The sequence below is a fragment of the Coregonus clupeaformis genome, chromosome 30 (genome assembly GCF_020615455.1).
Source record: "Coregonus clupeaformis isolate EN_2021a chromosome 30, ASM2061545v1, whole genome shotgun sequence".
NCBI classification, from domain to species: Eukaryota; Metazoa; Chordata; class Actinopteri; order Salmoniformes; family Salmonidae; genus Coregonus; species Coregonus clupeaformis.
In genome coordinates, this window is record NC_059221.1 from 31686349 (window position 1) to 31709665 (window position 23317).

Genomic DNA, 23317 nt, shown 5'->3' on the forward strand with positions numbered 1-23317 from the left:
TTCATGTTCTGTGTTCAATGATAGTAGGTGGAAGTTGTAGTTTTTAAATGCAGATATTTATTCATTACAAGAATAAGGTAAAATCTTAAGTTTTCATGTGATCCATTAGGGCAGCAGTGTTTCTCAATCCATTCCATTGGGACTCCCAGGGTGGGAGCATTTGTTTGAGCTCAACACTGAGAACCTTGTGAGCGCTGGAGAGTCTACCCATCACTACCATAGCCTATCTGATTCAACCAAACAAGAGCCTGCTGATTAGTCAAATCAGGTGTTTGTGCTGGGCTAGAATAAAAATATGCAATCCTTGGGGGTCCCTCTAGCAATGGATAGAGAAACGAAGAGATTCCTGATGCAATATTGAAGATGGACAAAGGCACATGTTTGTTTAATCATGACTGGTCAATCAAAAAGGGTTAATGTTTTCTTCTTTTGTTTCTCTGCTTTCTCCTTTTCTGTTTCAATAGCTGTGACATATTCCTCGATTTCCTCTTGGACCAGAATCTATTTACAGTGGAAAATAAGTTATTAGGGGAACATTTTAAGTTGCATTATTACACAGGTGAGAGCCTCTGGTGGATTTGCTGAGGTGTCACGATTTCAAACAGACCTTCATTGATTCATCCCGCTTCATAATGGCTAGCTCAATGTTCTTTCCCCCTGACTGGACAACCTGCGAACACGGGGAGCAAACCTTGTGACGGAGGAATATCTTTGCTTTGCTTTCCAATCACTACATTGTTGCCATCAAATGTTAGCTCTAGAGTGGTGTAAGCCTCACCTCAAGTAGCGCTCTGATGGCAAGCTTAATGGTGTCTGTATCGGACTCCATATCTTCCTCTTTATAGTTTTTCTCTAGAAACTCCCGAACAGTCTTGGCAGATCTTCCAATGGCATTTGCCTATGTACACAAATACATTTAGTTTTCCACATTTTGAAGCATCTTATCAACGATTCAGATGTATGGGTCAGAAAAACACCCCTACCTTCCAGGCATGGTATGTTCCTGAGGGGTCTGTTTGGTACAGATGGGGTGTTCCATCGAAATCAAACCCCACAATGAGGGAGGAGATGCCAAAGGGCCTTCGTCCATTGCTTTGGGTGTAGCGCTGAAAGTCGGAATATATAGAAGTGATGTATCCGCATGTGTGTATTTTGTGTGTGTGTGTGGGGTACCTGTTTTATGCTGGAGATGTAGCGTGTGATGTACTCTACTGTCGCAGGGTCTTCCACTGTGAGCCTGTGACTCTGACACTCCACCCTGGCCCTGTTAACAATGATCCTGGCATCTGCGGTCAATCCTGCAGGCCATTTGATAAGGAGAAAGTATGTCACACCAATTAAAAACCTCAACCAACTAGGTGAAAAATCGAATTGCTCAATTTCAGCATTAACATTACATTTATCATTCAAAGTAGGCCTATAGTGCCTTCAAAGTATTTGCACCCCTCGACTTTTTCCACATTTTGTGCTACAAGGTGGGATTAAAATGGATTTAATGTACATTTTGTCAACTATCTACACAAAATACTAATGTCAGTGGAAGAAAAAATTCACATTTTAAAATCTTTTGGTATTCTTGATTAGATAAGTATTCAACCCCCTGAGTCAATCCATGTTAAAATCACATTTGGCAGCAAATACAGCTGCGAGTCTTTCAGGGTACATCTAAGAGTTTTCCACACCTGGATTGTGCAACATTTGTCTGTTTTTTTCATTGATTGTTGATCATTGCTAGACAACCATTTTCAGGTCTTGCAATAGATTTAAGTAGATTTAAGTCAACTAACTCAGCCACTCAGGAACATTCACTGTCGTCTTGGTAAGCAACTCCAGTGAAGATTTGGCCTTGTGTTTTCAGTTATTGTCCTGCTGAAAGATGAATTCATCTCCCAGTATCTGGTGGAAAGAGGACTGAACCATGTTTTCCTCTAGGAATTTGCTTATGCTTGGCTCCATTCTGTTTATATTTTATCCTAAAAAACTCCCCTTTCCTTAACGATTACAAACATACCCATAACATGATGCAGCCACCACTATGTTTGAAAATATGGGGAGTGGTACTCCGGAATGCATTGGATTTGCTCCGAAACATAACACTTTGTATTCAGGACGAAAAGTTAATTCCTTTCCCACCATTTTTGCAGTATTACTTTAGTGCCTTGTTGCAAACAGGATGCATGTTTTGGAATATTTTTATTCTGTACAGGCGTCCTTCTCACTGTCAATTAGGTTAGTATTGTGAAGTAACTACAATGTGACATCCCTGAGCGGTTTCCTTCCTTTCTGGCAACTGAGTTAAGAAGGACGCCTATATCTTTGTAGTAGCTGGGTGTATTGATACACCATCCAAAGTGTAATTAATAACTTCACCATGCTCAAAGGGATATTCAAATGTCTGTATTTTCATTTTTTTTACCCATCTACCAATAAGTGCCCTTCTTTGCGAGCCATTGGAAAACATCCCTGGTCGTTGTGGTTCACTGCTTGACTGAGAGACCTTACAGATAATTCTATGTGTGGGGCACAGAGATGAGGTAGACATTCAAAAATCACGTTAAACACTTATTGCACATAGAGTCCATGCTACTTATTATGTGACCTGTTAAGTACATTTTTACTCCTGAACTTATTTAGGCTTGCCATAACAAAGGGGTTGAATACTTACTGACAAGACATTTCAGCTTTTCATTTTTTTATTAATTTGTAAAAATGTAAAACATTATTCCACTTTGACATTATGGGATATTGTGTGTAGGCCAGTGCCAAACCTCAATTTAATCAATTTTAAATTCAGGTTGTAACACAAAGTGGGAAAAGTCAAGGGGTGTGAATACTTTCTGAAGGTACTTGTAAAATGTTGATGACAAATTATATCAGACAAACGGTAATTACATATTTGCAATCACCACTTTGGTGTGCACTGTCCTATGTTTAAAAGTTACCTGCAAAGGCCATGAAGACATGGTTGTCCAAGGAGCAGATTTTGCGCACAGTTCTGTCATCTTGGAGCTTGGCAACAGATTTCTTCTCCACTCCTAGAACAACAACATTTTTTCCTCGCACTCCAACCTGTAAAATAATTAAGCATAATTGATACAGTTGCGCCAGTTGGAGCTCAATTTGGGTAGTGCAGTCCAAAACATGTTTTTCCTATTTTTGTGTATGTATATACACAGTTGAAGTCGGAAGTTTACATACACCTTAGCCAAATACATTTAAACTCAGTTTTTCACAATTCCTGACATTTAATCCTCGTAAAAATTCCCTGTCTTAGGTCAGTTAGGATCACCACTTTATTTTTAAGAATGTGAAATGTCAGAATAATAGTAGAGTGATTTATTTCAGCTTTTATGTCTCACGTTCCCAGTGAGTCAGAAGTTTACGTACACTCAATTAGTATTTGGTAACATTGCCCATTCCTCCTGACAGAGCTGGTGTAACTGAGTCAGGTTTGTAGGCCTCCTTGCTTGCACACGCTTTTTCAGTTCTGCCCACAAATTTTCAATAGGATTGAGGGCCTTTGATGGCCACTCCAATACCTTGACTTTGTTGTCCTTAAGCCATTTTGCCACAACTTTGGAAGTATGCTTGGAGTCATTGTCCATTTGGAAGACCCATTTGCGACCAAGCTTTAACTTCCTGACTGATGGGATGGTGTTCTTCGGCTTGCAAGCCTACCCCTTTTACCTCCAAACATAATGATGGTCATTATGGCCAAACAGTTCTATTTTTGTTTCATCAGACCAGAGGATATTTCTCCAAAAAGTATGATCTTTGTCCCCATGTGCAGTTGCAAACTGTAGTCTGGCTTTTTTATGGTGGTTTTGGAGCAGTGGCTTCTTCCTTGCTGAGCGGCCTTTCAGGTTATGTCGATATAGGACTCGTTTTACTGTGGATATAGATACATTTGTACCTGTTTCCTCCAGCATCTTCACAAGGTTCTTTGCTGTTGTTCTGGGATTGATTTTCACTTTTCGCACCAAAGTACGCTAATCTCTAGGAGACAGAACGCGTCTCCTTCCTGAGCGGTATGACAGCTGCATGGTCCCATGGTGTTTATACTTGCGTACTATTGTTTGTACAGATGAACGTGGTACCTTCAGGCGTTTGGAAATTGCTCCCAAGGATGAACCAGACTTGTGGAGGTCTACAATTGTTTTTCTGACGTGATATATATATATATATATACAGCTCTGGAAAAAATTAAGAGACCACTGCAAATTGTTCTTAAAGCAGCATCTCTACATGTATGACAGCCATTCCATTCCAGTGTCTGTTGAATTCCAACACAGGCCCACTCATTCTACTGAATTAGGTACTAATTAGGTGATCACCTGAACCAAATCTTATTTAACAAGGAAAAGTATAAAAACCACTGCTGTGGTCATCACTATCCTCTTGCAATAGGACCAGCTGGATGGCAAAAACAGTGCTAATAGTACCTCAAAAGTAATATTAATTTAAAAAAATAACTATTGACCATGCCAAAAGAGTTGAAAAGGAAAGTTTTGAGTGAGGAAAAGAAGGGTTCAATTCTGGCAGAGGGATACAGGTGAGCGTCGGGTTGCTTCCATCCTTAAAATGTCAAAGATGGCGGTTCATAAGAACAAGGTCAAGCAGCAGACATTGGAGACAACAAAGCTACAGACCGGCAGAGGGCGAAAACGACTCTCTACTGACCGGGATCACCGCCAACTCATTCGAATGTCACTCAACAACCGTAGGATGACATCAAGTGACCTACAAAAAGAATGGCAAACGGCAGCTGGGGTGAAGTGCACGGCGAGGATGGTTCGAAACAGGCTCCTAGGGGCAGGGCTGAAGTCGTGCAAAGCTAGAAAAAAGCCCTTCATCAATGAGAAGCAAAGAAAAGCCAGGCTGAGGTTTGCAAAAGACCATAAGGATTGGACTGTAGAGGACTGGAGTAAGGTCATCTTCTCTGATGAGTCCAATTTTCAGCTTTGCCCAACACCTGGTCGTCTAATGGTTAGACAGAGACCTGGAGAGGCCTACAATCCACAGTGTCTCGCACCCACTGTGAAATTTGGTGGGGGATCGGTGGTGATCTGGGGGTGCTTTAGCAAGGCTGGAATTGGGCAGATTTGTCTTTGTGAAGGACGCATGAATCAAGCAACGTACAAGGTTGTCCTGGAAGAACTTGCTTCCTTTTGCTCTGACATTGTTCCCCAACTCTGAGGATTGGTTTTTCCAGCAGGACAATGCACCATGCCACACAGCCAGGTCAATCAAAGTGTGGATGGAGGACCACCAGATCAAGACCCTGTCATGGCCAGCCCAATCTCCAGACCTGTACCCCATTGAAAACTTCTGAAATGTGATCAAGAGGAAGATGGATGGTCACAAGCCATCAAACAAAGCCGAGCTGCTTGAATTTTTGCGCCAGGAGTGGCATAAAGTCACCCAACATCAATGTGAAAGACTGGTGGAGAGCATGCCAAGACGCATGAAAGCTGTGATTGAAAATCAGGGTTATTCCAACCAAATATTGATTTCTGAACTCTTCCTAAGTTAAAACATTAGTATTGTGTTGTTTAAAAATGAACATGAACTTATTTTCTTTGCATTATTCGAGGTCTGACAACACTGCATCTTTTTTGTTATTTTGACCAGTTGTCATTTTCTGCAAATAAATAAATTTTTATTTGGAATTTGGGAGAAATGTTGTCAGTAGTTTATAGAATAAAACAAAAATGTTAATTTCACCCAAACACATACCTATAAATAGTAAAACCAGAGAGACTTATATTTTTGCAGTGGTCTCTTAATTTTTTCCAGAGCTGTATATACAGTTGAAATCGGAAGTTTACATACACTTAGGTTGGAGTCATTAAAACTTGTTTTTCAACAACTCCACAAATTTCTTGTTAACAAACTATAGTTTTGGCAAGTCGGTTAGGACATCTACTTTGTGCATGACACAAGTAATTTTTCCAACAATTGTTTACAGACAGATTATTTCACTTATAATTCACTGTTTCACAATTCCAGTGGGTCAGAATTTTACATACACTAAATTGACTGTGCCTTTAAACAGCTTGGAAAATTCCAGAAAATGATGTAATGGTTTTAGAAGCTTCTGATAGGCTAATTGACATCATTTGAGTGAATTGGAGGTGTACCTGTGGATGTATTTCAAGGCCTACCTTCAAACGCAGTGCCTCTTTGCTTGACATCATGAGAAAATCAAAAGAAATCAGCCAAGACCTCAGAAAAGAATGTAGACCTCCACAAATCTGGTTCATCCTTGGGAGCAATTTCCAAACGCCTGAAGGTACCACTTTCATCTGTACAAACAATAGTACGCAAGTATAAACACCATGGGACCATGCAGCCATCATACCGCTCAGGAAGGAGACACGTTCTGTCTCCTAGAGATGAACGTACTTTGGTGCGAATAGTGCAAATAAATCCCAGAACAACAGCAAAGGACCTTGTGAAGATGCTGGAGGAAACCGGTACAAAAGTACCTATATCCACAGTAAAACGAGTCCTATATCGACATAACCTGAAAGGCCGCTCAGCAAGGAAGAAGCCACTGCTCCAAAACCACTATAAAAAAGCCGGACTATGGTTTGCAACTGCACATGGGAAAAATATTGTACGTTTTGGAGAAATGTCCTCTGGTCTGATGAAACAAAAATAGAACTGTTTGGCCATAATGACCATCGTTATGTTTGGAGGAAAAAGGGGAATGCTTGCAAGCCGAAGAACACCATCCCAACTGTGAAGCACGGGGGTGGCAGCATCATGCTGTGGGGGTGCTTTGCTGCAGGAGGGTCTGGTGGACTTCACAAAATAAATGGCATCATGAGGAAGGAAAATTATGTGGATATATTGAAGCAACATCTCAAGACATCAGTCAGGAAGTTAAAGCTTGGTCGCAAATGGGTCTTCCAAATGGACAATGACCCCAAGCATACTTCCAAAGTTGTGGCAAAATGGCTTAAGGACAACAAAGTCAAGGTATTGGAGTTGCCATCACAAAGGCCTGACCTCAATCCTACAAACCTACAAACCTGACTCAGTTACACCAGCTCTGTCAGGAGGAATGGGCCAGAATTTACCCAACTTATTGTGGGAAGCTTGTGGAAGGCTACCCGAAACAATTGACCCAAGTTTAACAATTTAAAGGCAATGCTACCAAATACTAATTGAGTGTATGTAAACTTCTGACCCACTGGGAATGTGATGAAAGAAATAAAAGCTGAAATAAATCATTCTCTCTACTATTATTCTGACATTTCACATTCTTAAAATAAAGTGGTGATCCTAACTGACCTAAGACAGGGAATTTTTACTATGATTAAATGTCAGGAATTGTGAAAAACAGAGTTTAAATGTATTTGGGTAAGGTGTATGTAAACTTCCGACTTCAACTGTATATATACAGTGGGGAAAAAAAGTATTTAGTCAGCCACCAATTGTGCAAGTTCTCCCACTTAAAAAGATGAGAGGCCTGTAATTTTCATCATAGGTACACGTCAACTATGACAGACAAATTGAGAAAAAAAAATCCAGAAAATCACATTGTAGGATTTCTAATGAATTTATTTGCAAATTATGGTGGAAAATAAGTATTTGGTCACCTACAAACAAGCAAGATTTCTGGCTCTCACAGACCTGTAACTTCGTCTTTAAGAGGCTCCTCTGTCCTACACTCGTTACCTGTATTAATGGCACCTGTTTGAACTTGTTATCAGTATAAAAGACACCTGTCCACAACCTCAAACAGTCACACTCCAAACTCCACTATGGCCAAGACCAAAGAGCTGTCAAAGGACACCAGAAACAAAATTGTAGACCTGCACCAGGCTGGGAAGACTGAATCTGCAATAGGTAAGCAGCTTGGTTTGAAGAAATCAACTGTGGGAGCAATTATTAGGAAATGGAAGACATACAAGACCACTGATAATCTCCCTCGATCTGGGGCTCCACGCAAGATCTCACCCCGTGGGGTCAAAATGATCACAAGAACGGTGAGCAAAAATCCCAGAACCACACGGGGGGGACCTAGTGAATGACCTGCAGAGAGCTGGGACCAAAGTAACAAAGCCTACCATCAGTAACACACTACGCCGCCAGGGACTCAAATCCTGCAGTGCCAGACGTGTCCCCCTGCTTAAGCCAGTACATGTCCAGGCCCGTCTGAAGTTTGCTAGAGTGCATTTGGATGATCCAGAAGAGGATTGGGAGAATGTCATATGGTCAGATGAAACCAAAATATAACTTTTTGGTAAAAACTCAACTCGTCGTGTTTGGAGGACAAAGAATGCTGAGTTGCATCCAAAGAACACCATACCTACTGTGAAGCATGGGGGGTGGAAACATCATGCTTTGGGGCTGTTTTTCTGCAAAGGGACCAGGACGACTGATCCGTGTAAAGGAAAGAATGAATGGGGCCTTGTATCGTGAGATTATGAGTGAAAACCTCCTTCCATCAGCAAGGGCATTGAAGATGAAACGTGGCTGAGTCTTTCAGCATGACAATGATCCCAAAAACACCGCCCGGGCAACGAAGGAGTGGCTTCGTAAGAAGCATTTCAAGGTCCTGGAGTGGCCTAGCCAGTCTCCAGATCTCAACCCCATAGAAAATATTTGGAGGGAGTTGAAAGTCCGTGTTGCCCAGCGACAGCCCCAAAACATCACTGCTCTAGAGGAGATCTGCATGGAGGAATGGGCCAAAATACCAGCAACAGTGTGTGAAAACCTTGTGAAGACTTACAGAAAACGTTTGACCTGTGTCATTGCCAACAAAGGTTATATAACAAAGTATTGAGAAACTTTTGTTATTGACCAAATACTTATTTTCCACCATAATTTGCAAATAAATTCATAAAAAATCCTACAATGTGATTTTCTGGATTTTTTTCCCCTCATTTTGTCTGTCATAGTTGACGTGTACCTATGATGAAAATTACAGGCCTCTCTCATCTTTTTAAGTGGGAGAACTTGCACAATTGGTGGCTGACTAAATACTTTTTTCCCCCACTGTGTATATATATATATACACAGTGAGGGAAAAAAGTATTTGATCCCCTGCTGATTTTGTACGTTTGCCAACTGACAAAGACATGATCAGTCTATAATTTTAATGTTAGGTTTATTTGAACAATGAGAGACAGAATAACAACAACAAAATCCAGAGAAACGCATGTCAAAAATGTTATAAATTGATTTGCATTTTAATGAGGGAAATAAGTATTTGACCCCTTTGCAAAACATGACTTAGTACTTGGTGGCAAAACCCTTGTTGGCAATCACAGAGTTCAGACGTTTCTTGTAATTGGCCACCAGGTTTGCACACATCTCAGGAGGGATTTTGTCCCACTCCTCTTTGCAGATCTTCTCCAAGTCATTAAGGTTTCGAGGCTGACATTTGGCAACTCGAACCTTCAGCTCACTCCACAGATTTTCTATGGGAGTAAGGTCTGGAGACTGGCTAGGCCACTCCAGGACCTTAATGTGCTTCTTCTTGAGCCACTCCTTTGTTGCCTTGGCCGTGTGTTTTGGGTCATTGTCATGCTGGAATACCCATCCACGACCCATTTTCAATGCCCTGGCTGAGGGAAGGAGGTTCTCACCCAAGATTTGACAGTACATGGCCCCGTCCATCGTCCCTTTGATGCGGTGAAGTTGTCCTGTCCCCTTAGCAGGAAAACACCCCCAAAGTATAATGTTTCCACCTCCATGTTTGACGGTGGGGATGGTGTTCTTGGGGTCATAGGCAGCATTCCTCCTCCTCCAAACACGGCGAGTTGAGTTGATGCCAAAGAGCTCCATTTTGGTCTCATCTGACCACAACACTTTCACCCAGTTCTCCTCTGAATCATTCAGATGTTCATTGGCAAACTTCAGACGGCCCTGTATATGTGCTTTCTTGAGCAGGGGGACCTTGCGGACGCTGCAGGATTTCAGTCCTTCACGGCGTAGTGTGTTACCAATTGTTTTCTTGGTGACTATGGTCCCAGCTGCCTTGAGATCATTGACAAGATCCTCCTGTGTAATTCTGGGCTGATTCCTCACCGTTCTCATGATCATTGCAACTCCACAAGGTGAGATCTTGCATGGAGACCCAGGCCGAGGGAGATTGACAGTTATTTTGTGTTTCTTCCATTTGCAAAAAATCGCACCAACTGTTGTCACCTTCTCACCAAGGTGCTTGGCAATGGTCTTGTAGCCCATTCCAGCCTTGTGTAGGTCTACAATCCTGTCCCTGACATCCTTGGAGAGCTCTTTAGTCTTGGCCATGGTGGAGAGTTTGGAATCTGATTGATGATTGCTTCTGTGGACAGGTGTCTTTTATACAGGTAACAAACTGAGATTAAGAGCACTCCCTTTAAGAGTGTGCTCCTAATCTCAGCTCATTACCTGTATAAAAGACACCTGGGAGCCAGAAATCTTTCTGATTGAGAGGGGGTCAAATACTTATTTCCCTCATTCAAATGCAAATCAATTTATAACATTTTTGACATGCGTTTTTTTCTGGATTTTTGTTGTTGTTATTCTGTCTCTCACTGTTCAAATAAATCTACCATTAAAATTATAGACTGATCATTTCTTTGTCAGTGGGGAAACGTACAAATTCAGCTGGGGATCAAATACTTTTTTCCCTCACTGTGTATATATATATATATATATATATATATATATATATATACAGTGGGGAGAACAAGTATTTGATACACTGCCGATTTTGCAGGTTTTCCTACTTACAAAGCATGTAGAGGTCTGTAATTTTTATCATAGGTAGACTTCAACTGTGAGAGACGGAATCTAAAACAAAAATCCAGAAAATCACATTGTATGATTTTTAAGTAATTAATTTGCATTTTATTGCATGACATAAGTATTTGATACATCAGAAAAGCAGAACTTAATATTTGGTACAGAAACCTTTGTTTGCAATTACAGAGATCATACGTTTCCTGTAGGTCTTGACCAGGTTTGCACACACTGCAGCAGGGATTTGGGCCCACTCCTCCATACAGACCTTCTCCAGATCCTTCAGGTTTCGGGGCTGTCGCTGGGCAATACAGACTTTCAGCTCCCTCCAATGATTTTCTATTGGGTTCAGGTCTGGAGACTGGCTAGGCCACTCCAGGACCTTGAGATGCTTCTTACGGAGCCACTCCTTAGTTGCCCTGGCTGTGTGTTTCGGGTCGTGGTCATGCTGGAAGACCCAGCCACGACCCATCTTCAATGCTCTTACTGAGAGAAGGAGGTTGTTGGCCAAGATCTCGCTATACATGGCCCCATCCATCCTCCCCTCAATACGGTGCAGTCGTCCTGTCCCCTTTGCAGAAAAGCATCCCCAAAGAATGATGTTTCCACCTCCATGCTTCACGGTTGGGATGGTGTTCTTGGGATTGTACTTATCCTTCTTCTTCCTCCAAACACGGCGAGTGGAGTTTAGACCAAAAAGCTCTATTTTTGTCTCATCATACCACATGACCTTCTCCCATTCCTCCTCTGGATCATCCAGATGGTCATTGGCAAACTTCAGACGGGCCTGGACATGCGCTGGCTTGAGCAGGGGGACCTTGCGTGGGCTGCAGGATTTTAATCCATGACGGCGTAGTGTGTTTCTTTGAGACTGTGGTCCCAGCTCTCTTCAGGTCATTGACCAGGTCCTGCCGTGTAGTTCTGGGCTGATCCTTCACCTTCCTCATGATCATTGATGCCCCACGAGGTGAGATCTTGCATGGAGCCCCAGACCGAGGGTGATTGGCCGTCATCTTGAACTTCTTCCATTTTCTAATAATTGCGCCAACAGTTGTTGCCTTCTCACCAAGCTGCTTGCCTATTGTCCTGTAGCCCATCCCAGCCTTGTGCAGGTCTACAATTTTTTCCCCTGATGTCCTTAGACAGCTCTCTGTTCTTGGCCATTGTGGAGAGGTTGGAGTCTGTTTGATTGAGTGTGGACAGGTGTCTTTTATACAGGTAACGAGTTCAAACAGGTGCAGTTAATACAGGTAATGAGTGGAGAACAGGAGGGCTTCTTAAAGAAAAACTAACAGGTCTGTGAGAGCCGGAATTCTTACTGGTTGGTAAGTGATCAAATACTTATGTCATGCAATAAAATGCAAATTAATTACTTAAAAATCATACAATGTGATTTTTTGGATTTTTGTTTTAGATTCCGTCTCTCACAGTTGAAGTGTACCTATGATCAAAATTACAGACCTCTACATGCTTTGTAAGTAGGAAAACCTGCAAAATCGGCAGTGTATCAAATACTTGTTCTCCCCACTGTATATACTACCAGTCAAACGTTTGGACACCTACTCATTCAAGGGTTTTTCTTTATTTTTACTATTTTTTACATTGTAGAATAGTGAAGACATCAAAACTATGAAATAACACATATGGAATCATGTAACCAAAAAAGTGTTAAACAAATCTAAATATATTTTATATTTGAGATTCTTCAAATAGCCACCCTTTGCCTTGATGACAGCTTTGCACACTCTTGGCATTCTCTCAACCAGCTTCATGAGGAAGTCGCCTGGAATGCATTTCAATTAACAGGTGTGCCTTGTTAAAAGTTAATTTGTGGAATTTCTTTCCTTCTTAATGCGTTTGATCCAATCAGTTGTGTTGTGACAAGGTAGGGGTGTTATACAGAAGATAGCCCTATTTGGTAAAAGACCAGGTCCATATTATGGCAAGAACAGCTCAAATAAGCAAAGAGAAACGACAGTCTATCATTACTTTAAGAAATGAAGGTCAGTCAATACGGAAAATTTCAAGAACTTTGAACGTTTATTTAAGTGCAGTCGCAAAAACCATCAAGCGCTATGATGAAACTTGCTCTCATGGGGACCGCCACAGGAATGGAAGACCCAGAGTTACCTCTGCTGCAGAAGATAAGTTCATTAGAGTTACCAGCCTCAGAAATTGCAGCCCAAATAAATGCTTCACAGAGTTCAAGTCACAGACACATCTCAACATCAACTGTTCAAAGGGACCGTGTGAATCAGGCCTTCATGGTCGAATTGCTGTAAAGAAACCACTACTAAAGGACACCAATAAGAAGAAGAGACCTGCTTGGGCCAGGAAAAACGAGCAATGGACATTAGACCGGTGGAAATTTGTCCTTTGGTCTGGAGTCCAAATTTGAGATTTTTGGTTCCAACTGCTGTGTCTTTGTGAGACGCGGTGTGGGTGAACGGATTATCTCCGCATGTGTAGTTCCCACCGTAAAGCATGGTGTAGGAGGTGTTATGGTTTGGGGGTGCTTTGCTGGTGACACTGTCTATTATTTATTTTGAATTCAAGGCACACTTAACCAGCATGGCTACACAGCATTCTGCAGCGATACGCCATCCCATCTGGTTTGGGCTTAGTGGGACTATCATATGTTTTTAAACAGGACAATGACCCAACACACCTCCAGGCTGTGTAAGGGGTATTTTACAAAGAAGCAGAGTGATGGAGTGCTGCATCAGATGCCTCCACAATCCCCCGACCTCAAACCAATTGAGATGGTTTGGGATGAGTCGGACGGCAGAGTGAAGGAAAAGCAGCCAACAAAGCTCAGCATATGTGGGAACTCCTTCAAGACTGTTGGAAATGCATTCCAGGTGAAGCTGGTTGAGAGAATGCCAAGAGTGTGCAAAGCTGTCATCAAGGCAAAAGGTGGCTATTTGAAGAATCTCAAATCTAAAATATATTTTGATTTGTTTAACACTTTTTTTGTTACTACATGATTCCATATGTGTTATTTAATAGTTTGATGTCTTCACTATTATTCTACAATGTAGAAAATAGTAAAAAAATTAAGAAAGACCCTTGAATGAGTAGGTGTGTCCAAACTTTTGACTGGTACTGTATATTATATATATATATATTTATATTTCCACACTGTTGGAATAATTCTGTGAAATTGTGAAAATGATGATAATGCACTTAGTGTAAGAGTTTGAAATGACCACCAGAAATGTCAGCTTGTTTGGCTGGGTGGGGTTTTGGACAGCCTGGTTATTAGACCAATAGCAAATGGAGTTTGCCCTCCTCTCTGCCAATAACAGTTAGTTTTCTAAGAAGCTATTTTTGTTACTAATATATATATATATATATATATATATATATATATATATATATATATATATATATATATATATATATATATATATATATATTTAAAACAATCACAGTAAGGTACTGTTACCCAGACATTATTTGATATTGAGATTTTTTAAAACGGCTGCATTGGAACTTTAATAAGAACATAACGTGAATCTATATGGTACTTACAGCAGTTGAACCTTTTTTGACCGCTTCCTGTGCGTAGTCCACCTGGAATAAGTGGCCATCAGGTGAGAACACTGTGATGGCACGATCGTAGCTCATCTTTCATTCAATTCACTTTTGCATAAAATATTATTTCTGTGTCCTTGACTTGCCTACGCTCTATAAACAAAAGTGAAAGTAATCAGACTGAAGGGAACAGCATATTCAAATTGAACACAGCGCCTCATCCTGGTCATGTCTAGAAGGATACAGCTTTTGTAAAATTTGACGTCAAAAGTAGAATATTTGTATTTGTATTTTCGCTAACACTAACCCTTTTCCTAATTTAAACCTACTTCTCCTAACCTGCTACGTTAATGATCCTAACCTGCTAAGTAAATTATCCTAAAACGAATGTTGACAAAATCTGTATCCCTTCTAGACAAAACCCCTCATCCTGACCTCTGTCAAATATATTTTTATAAGTAACCCAGGATAAACCACAGTTTATCGTTTCCAATGGGAACAAATGAGTCATAGTGGGCAGAACAAGCATGAGCTTGAACAAGCACGAGCTAGCGAGATCCTATTGGGGCGTTCTAGCATGTATTTGCATATTTCCGTTAGGGAACTATGCCTACTCTGTAAAGTGCGCATGTACAATAACTCAATTCGCCCTTTTACTCCTTCTAAACAACGCAATTTGGCAAAGGGTAAAAGCTACCAAATTTTGTCCACTCGGTTCGTAACAGATTCTAGTTTTGGGAACAGGAAACTGTATTGAGATCAAATGAGAAAAATTAAAAAGTTAGCATAATGTCAACCAAAATCCATCTTCTCCCACTGCCGGCCACCAGGCTTCCTCTCATCACCATATTTGGTAGTGAGTGGAAACGCCAACCGGATGCTTCACACTTACACATCCAGTGAAATATCTGTATTATTGTTCTATCTGTGTGGAACCGCCAACGTTTGATTTATTGCGGCCATCCACCTGTTGCTGTTTACGTTGGAGAGCGAGGGTAGTAAATCAAAAAACACCCCTACCACAGTTTCTAAACCCAGATGCGCAACATCGCGAGACTTCCTGGAACGCTTGCGAAACAGACTAGGACCTGGGTTTGGAAGTCAATGAGAGAAGTGAAAAATTCTTCCCTAGATGTTATTTTTCTAGAAATCTAAAAGGTACAACCTAGATTCAAGCCAATCTCTTAGGTAGTTGAGCATGTTATTACTCCAACCTCGTGAAAGTGACAAACTGATACATTTTCGTCAAAAACAACTTTATATCGAAGGAGTGCCTTTGATTTTGACGACCTCCACCAGCGAAGTTCGGCGCGAGACGACCCGATTACGTGTTTTTACGCATTAGTTTAGCTAGCCAATGTCGCCATGACATCGCCTACAAGTGTGATCGGGGATTTCTATTGGAGAAGCAGTTATACCAAGATATAACTAACCCAAGATAGCTAATCTGTGTCGTTCACAGTGGGCGCAAATTAAGCATAGTGGGCAGAACAAGCAAGGAGGTCGGCAAAGCCAAGTACTAGCTAGCGAGATCCTATTGGCGCGTTGTAGCATGTCTTTGCATATTTCCGTTAGGGAACGACTCCTCTTTGAAGTGCGCTTGTGTACGAACTCAATTCACTCCTTCTAAACAACGCGATTTTTACAACTTTGGTAAAGCGTCAAGTCTATAAATGTAGTGCACTGTGTTCGTAATAGATTGTAGGTTTGGGAACAGAAAAAGGTATTGAGATCAGATGTTTAATCGATGAGAAAATTTGCAGAATTTCGGCCCAGTTTCACCTAGTTCCATCCCCGCCACCCGCGACTGGACTTCCTCTCACTACCATATTTGGTGGTGAGAAAACGTTCTAAACGGATGCTTCAGATTTATAGCCCTGTGACGTGTCTGGGTTAACCCTTCTCTCTGTGGTTTTAGCCTGTCTTCATAATGTACTGTCTTTACCCCTACTACTGCGTTGTCTGGCTATCGTAAAAATTTATGATTTTTTTTGTTGCTTTTTGGTCTTAATTTGAGGTTAGGTTTAAAATCATATTTTAAGAAGACAAATTGTAAATAATAGGCGGGGTTTATGACTTTGTGGCTGTGGTAACTACTTACTACCCTACTACTGTGAGCAATTCTACTGCAGCCTATATACGACTGGTTTATACCAAAAAATTACTGAGTGAGCGTCTCGACCAAGGCGAGTCTTTTCATAGACATTATGGAATTCTGATCAACTCTCCATCTTTGCAACATCACTAAATGTAGAGTAAGCTATCAATTTGCATGCATCCAGGAGGATATTGTTGTTTATTCATCATTTATTTCCATTTTGGAGTAATACAGGGGTTCACACACCCCTATGATTTTCAGAAAATGAGAAACCTAACTATGTTACGGAAGGCTGCGCGCAAGATATAAGGTGAATATTAGAATAAAAAGGAGCTTAGAATTTTTTTGTTTCCTATTATCACAATGTCTGTGGCATTTTCATCGGCGCGCCCAAGTAGTAAAGGGGAGGTGACACAACAAACTATACAAAAGGTAATGCATTTTTTTCTCCATCACGTCGTCAAATAGGACATATTTTGTCGACTTGAGAGCTTGCATAGTCAGTCAGTGTCAATGGTGGGAAAGTAGTGAACAACAGCACACAGAAGGCAACTGGTACAGTAGAGCGAGCCAAACGGCGACGTGATGATATGACGCTATTAAAAACAGAATAACATTACTCCAAGGCTACTTTTTGTTGTTGTTTCCGTTGCCCCCTAAAACTTCAGTGTGGCTTTCTATGGAAGCTTACATAACGCCTACTATGTTATGCGTTAAAACAACAACAAATGTTGTCTAATAATAGATCATCAACATCCTAGAAAAATAATGCAAGTTTGTCCCGAGTCTGACTGAAATATTGCTTATTCTGGTGCATGAACTTCAAGGGATTTTTTTGTGAACTGTTGAGAGTGATTTTTTTATTGGATCAATATTGTATCCTTTGAAAACCAAACTCCATATTGTTACCAAAAATAGCCAGGGGTGCCAGAGACCTGAGAGTAGACTAGTGAGAATTCTTTGGACAGCCAGTGGTAAGAGGCAGGTGCACTCGATTAATGGATAGTCTGACAGTGGCGACAGAGAGTGATTAATTGAAGGTGTGTGGATCACAGTACAGTCGGAGCCTACGTGCAACATCCTTGGCCCATTGTTTATCCTCCAAGGAACGGGGCAGGCATTGCATTAACTTTGGGTGGCTTTCAAAAATTTTAGGGCATCCGAATGTATTTTAATCAAACACGGTTAGAGCGCTTAATTTGGATATGTGTACCATAGTTTATAGAGGACAGTGTAACAGATGTATATCGTACTCTCCTTGCGTTGTGTTTTCTCTTAATAAATCACATCAGCCAGTGGTCCCAGTTGAGCATCATTTATTTCTGTTGTTAAATGGGAAACAGCACGTTAGTTGTGCGGAGCTTAACGATATTGATGGCTGTCGATGGCAAAATCCCTTGCATCACATTTTCATACTGGGCGAACAAAATACAAAAATACAATACAAAATATAACATGTGTAAATACCTGTTGTTAAATGGGAAACAGCACGTTAGTTGTGCAGAGCTTAACGATATTGATGGCAAAATCTGTAACATGAAGGCAACTGTGTTAGCAGTGGGCTCATGTGACCATTACGTCGGTGTATGCTAGCTAACACACTTATCTACAGCAATCATATGCCAAAGCACATCCCAGAAAGCCCCTCAATCCCTAACAGGTACCATATACCCACACATGTATGAATCAGTAACGTACAGCAACCTTGTACACATTGTAAAATATATAATAAATAAATAAATATCTCCCCCTAGCTGCAAGCGGGGCCAATCACAACACGCCTTATTGTCATCAGAGTTGAACCAACCAATAAGAATGCTTGAACATTAAATACACATTTCTTTAGAGGCAAGTGGAAACATAACCAACCCTGTTACATTCTCCCCTGCTGAATTACACTTGCATACTATAAAGAAACAAAATGAGGTATGCAATACATATGCCACCAAATATTCCAGTGCAAAGACTATTCTCTAAAGAGAATTAGGGGAATTCAAAGACCCCGTAGGAAAACCACAACCACCACTGGTGGGTCACTGTCCACAGTCGGTGGATAGTCAAGGTCAAGGGTTCTGTGACTGTTGCTGGAGCTTGTGCTACCAGCGGCATCTTCAGAATGCCTTTCTTCTTCAGAGGGTTCTGATATTTCTTCTCCAAAGGTTAACTCTGACATGCTTGTGCCACCAGTGGCACCCTCAGAATGTGGTGAGTTCTGAGGATCCCTCCCCAGTGGCCCATCTTCCAGCACATCTGGGGTTTCTTTTTCAGAGTGCTCCGGCTGTGCTTCCCCCGAGGTCTGTTCTGATACCCACACCCTAGTCCTCTCACCAATGTCCATTTCTGGTATATCGTTCATGGATGAGTCCTCCATCTCCTCACTCGGATCCTCACGGTCTCCCGTATTAGGTGTCTCCAAGGCAGTGTCCGGGAGAGGCAAGAAGTTTACAGGCATTATCAGATTACGGTGGACCGTTTTCTCCTGGCCAGTTGACATGTTCTGTATCTTGAAGATGTGGATGTCACTATTCTTCTCCGTAACAATATAGATCTGCCAGCTTTCTCTTTCCACGTTCACCCTTATTCGCCAGCAGCACCCGATCACCGACCTCCACTGGAGCTCCTCTGATCTTCCTGTCGTAGAGGCCTGCATGCCTCTTCAGCTGTTTGGTTGCCGACACCTGTACTGTCTCCATGGCCTCCCTCAGGTCTCTCGTCAGGGACTTGATGTACTCGTCATAGTCTACAACCTCTGAGTCTTGCAGCACAGTACCAAACATCATGTCGACAGGCAGACGTGGGGTTCTCCCAAACATCAACTGGAAAAGGGCGTAGCCCGTAGTTTCATGGACTGTACAGTTGTAGGCGAAGGTCAACGACTTCAGCTTCTGGGGCCACCTGTGCTTCGCTCTCGCAGGTAAAACCCTGATCATGTTACCCAGCGTTCTATTGAACCTTTCGACTCCCCCATTCCCCATCGGATGGTAGGGAGTTGTGTGCAACTTCTGGACTCCTGCAGCACTCAACAACTCAGCAATCAATTTACTTTCAAAGTTGGCCCCTTGGTCAGAGTGGATACAACGAGGAAAACCATACACACAGAATATGTTGTTCCACAGCTGAAGTGCCACTGCTTTAGCTGATTGGTTCGGACACAAGAAGGCATGGGCTATCCAGAACATCCAAGGACTTGTTGTTGGAGTCTTCAGCAGACCAGAAGTCCACACACACCAACTCGAGGGGCTCAGTCGTGATGATGTTCTCCAGTGGAGCTCTGGCCTCTGGCTCGGGGGCCTTACTGAACACACACCTCTTGCAGGGCTTGACATACACTCTCACATCTGAATCCAGACCGTGCCAGAAGAACCTCTGTTTCGTCAAGTACAACGTCCGCTGTTGCCCCTGATGACCTGCTTCATCGTGGACACCCTTCAAAACTGTCGCCCTCATTGAGGTGGGTACTACATACTGGTACGTCTTCTTCTTTGACAGCAAACTTTTGGTAACGCGATATAGTACACCCATTTTCAGAGTGAGCTTCTCCCAGGTCTTCAGAATCCGCAGAGCCTCGAGTGGTTCATGGCCACGTTCCCTCCTAGAAGGTCTACGGCCCCTGTCCACGTAGAAGACAACTCTGGCGAGTGCATCATCCTGGCACTGCTTTGATATCAGGTCATCACAGGATAGCACTCTCACATCTGACATCTCAGATGGCACCAGTGACTGAGTGAGCTGAGGCAGTAGCAGCGCATAGTTCTGTAGACCAGCCTCCCCTTGCGACCTCAGGACTGCTGACACCACTTCCTTTGTCAGAGAACCAGGAGAAGGATAGGAGGTAGTTTGGCAGTCCATGACAATTTCACAGGCATCTGCCTCAATTGACGGTGAGCAGCTTTCGAGGTCGAATGGGTGGTTCGACCAGCAGAACACATCTTGCAACTTCTCAGCATGTACTCCCGCAGCTTCTTCCAGCAAGGCCTTGTATGGAACCCTTGTGATGCGGTGGAGAGCGCTCGGCTGCACAAATGGCTGTCTACTGAGTGCATCAGCAATGACATTTTTGGGACCGGGGATGTACTTGATGTCAAACTCGAATGGAAGAGAGTTTAGCAACCCATCTCTGTTCACAGGCGTCCAATTTGGACTTGGACAGGATGTACGTTAATGGGTTGTTGTCTGTCCATACAGTAAAAGGCTTGCCCCTTAGCCAATGACTAAACTTCTCGCAGACGGCCCAGCGTAAAGCAAAAAACTCTAACCTATGGGCAGGATACTTTGACTGTGCATAAGTAAGTCATTTGCTAGCGAATGCTACGGGTCTGGCTGCAGACCCATCCTCTGGCACCTGGGAGAGGACAGCACCTAATCCATTACTAGATGTGTCTACAGACAGCAAGGAAGGTCTACTAAAATCAGGGTGGGCTAGCATGACCTGATCGAGGAGAGCTTGTTTCAACTGACTAAAGGCCTGTTTGCACTCACCAGTCCAGTCTGCTGCTGTGAGTTTCCTATGTATTCCTCTTTTCCTCTTACCTTTCCCATGGCGTGGTGCCTTCGTCCCCGTTGTCAGCCCATGCAGCGGCTTAGCGATGGTGGAGCACCCCTCAATGAACTGCTGGTAATAGACTATCATTCCGAGAAAGGACCGAATCTTCCCTTGAGAGGGCACGTCCGTGTTATCCTCCATGAGATCCTTCTCTGTCATCCCTGCAATAGCCTTCACTTTTTCTGGGTCTGTGGCCACACCTCCTTCACTGATGACATGCCCCAAGAACCGCACTGACCTCTTCATGAAATGGCATTTCTTTGGAGACAATTTCAGATTATGGGCTTTGAGACGCTCAAAAACTGACTCCAAGCGTTGCAATCCAAGTTCTTCAGTCGGGGCAAAAACCAGCACATCGTCCAGGTAGCATAGAAGGCTAGAAAAATGTTGATCCCCAAAAATGCTCAACATTATCCTCATTAATGTAGCTGGGCTGTTGCATAGTCCTTGTGGAAGACGGTTATATTCATATAACCCAAAAGGAGAAGTGAAGGCTGTAAACTTCTTGTCGTCTTCATGCACCTCCACATTGTAGTAGCCTGAGGTCAAATCCATTGTAGAGAAGAAGGCATTGCCACCCAAGGCCGCCAGAGCATCAGCTTGGTGAGGTAGAGGGTGAGCATCCTTTACGGTGCGAGCATTGAGCCATTGGAAGTCTGTACACAGTCTCAGATCACCAGACTTCTTCCAGACCAGCACGAGCGGGGAGGCATACTCACTGCTGGATTTCCTGATTATCTCTCGCTCTTCCATCTCATCCAAGGCCTGCCTGAGCTTGTCATAATGGTTAGGCGAGAGCCTACGGTAAGGTAGCCTAAAAGGCTTAGTGTCACTGAGTCTGATGCGATGGACATATCCAGTAGCCTTCCCACAATCTAGTTTGTGCTGGGAGAAGATAGACTCGTAGCGGGCGATAAGCTGAACTAGCCTGGCCTTACACTGTTGCGACAACTGAGTGGACTCAATGTCAATGTCACCTAGCCCTAGCTCGTTCAACACCTCACTTGTCACTCTGTGCGGTTTGACGGTACTGTCAACGGTCAAGCTATCTCCACTACCATTGTCAAAGTCTGGATTGTCCTCCATTTTGTGTACCTGCTGCACCAGGGGGACCGGTTCGACAGTGGGCCCATCCATATAGTCAGTGTCAAAGTCCTCTAATGCCATGCAAGGAAAAAACGTCCGCTATCTTGGCATTGCGTCTCACTGTTACTGGCTTTGGTGAGGGATTGATAACTTTGACAGGGACCCAGCCATCGCTCCACAATGTCGCTACTGTTCTCCCCACTATAATGTTTTTTGGTCTTGAGCATGCCCTCGTAGGCTCAATAACGATAGCACTGCCCGCGGATACATTTTGAGGCGTACACAGCCGGCCCCAGACTGAATGTTCCTGCATAGGCTCCAATGTGACCGCCCGCTTCAGCCTTACTGTGCCCACTCTTTCTGGCACTTCGGTCCCTTTCCATCTCTCTACATTAGCAGACGGAACAGTTTGTCATCTCCATTGTGTTCAGATGATGACATCTTCTCCCAGAAGTCACCAGTCGTCTTCAGCTCCCTGATGAGGTGTTTTATCACATTGCTGCCTAGGATGAGCTCATCACGTTGGCCATCCACTACTAGAACAGGGACAGAGACACTGCTGCCATACACAGACAGATTCAATTCACACACACCGACAGGCTTGGTCTTCAACCCCCCGCAGCCAACCAACACCACTTCAGTCGGACTGAGTGAGCCACTCTTGAGCACACCTGCTTTCTCAAGGCGTTGCACCACTGTTGAGCGCAATGTGCATGCCATAGAACCGCTGTCAATCATAGCGCTCACCTCTATAGCATCCCCCAGTAACACCCTAGTATAGAAGAGTTCATCGTTGTGGAGCACTCTCTGTGTATTTTGCATAATGACTTTTTGACTTCATCACAAACCCTTGAATATATTGACTCTAAATCTACACCACTATCTGATTGGGGCACCTCACAAGGCCCAGCACTTCCCCACATCCCGTGCGGGCCAGCTAGTTTTCCTGCCGCTGTGTCGTGTTGCTGTCTGATGGAGGGACGGGAGTTACCGATGAAGTGCGAGGGCATTCTTGACGTGTGTGCCCCGCTGCATAACAGAGGAAGCATAGGTGGTTAGAATAACAATGATCCATTGTGCTGTGATTCGCATCCCCACACACTTTGCATTGCAATGACGGGTTCTCCCTTCTCCTGGGCCTCCTCTGGAAACGGTTATTATAGCCGCCTACAGGTTGCTGTGGCCTCTGCTCCAAGACCCGTTCAAGCATGCCAATCACACGATCCAATGCCTCGGATGAGCCATTTGTGGGCTGCTGCAAGCTGTCCGGGCAGTTTGCAACAGCCGACACTGGCCTACTTACTTCCTGC

At 43.0% G+C, this 23317-nt stretch overlaps 1 protein-coding gene across 1 annotated transcript; it reads right to left on the reverse strand.

Moving 5' to 3' along the window:
* Positions 1-37: 37 nt before the first annotated feature.
* Positions 38-14594, reverse strand: LOC121545423 (proteasome subunit alpha type-7-B). The gene is made up of 7 exons (XM_041855950.2): positions 14278-14594; positions 2943-3069; positions 1174-1298; positions 984-1106; positions 779-898; positions 608-670; positions 38-501 (listed from the first exon to the last, which is right to left on the reverse strand). The coding sequence occupies exons 1-7, from the start codon at positions 14371-14373 to the stop codon at positions 400-402; spliced, it is 756 nt and encodes a 251-aa protein (XP_041711884.1). The 5' UTR covers positions 14374-14594; the 3' UTR covers positions 38-399.
* Positions 14595-23317: the final 8723 nt, after the last annotated feature.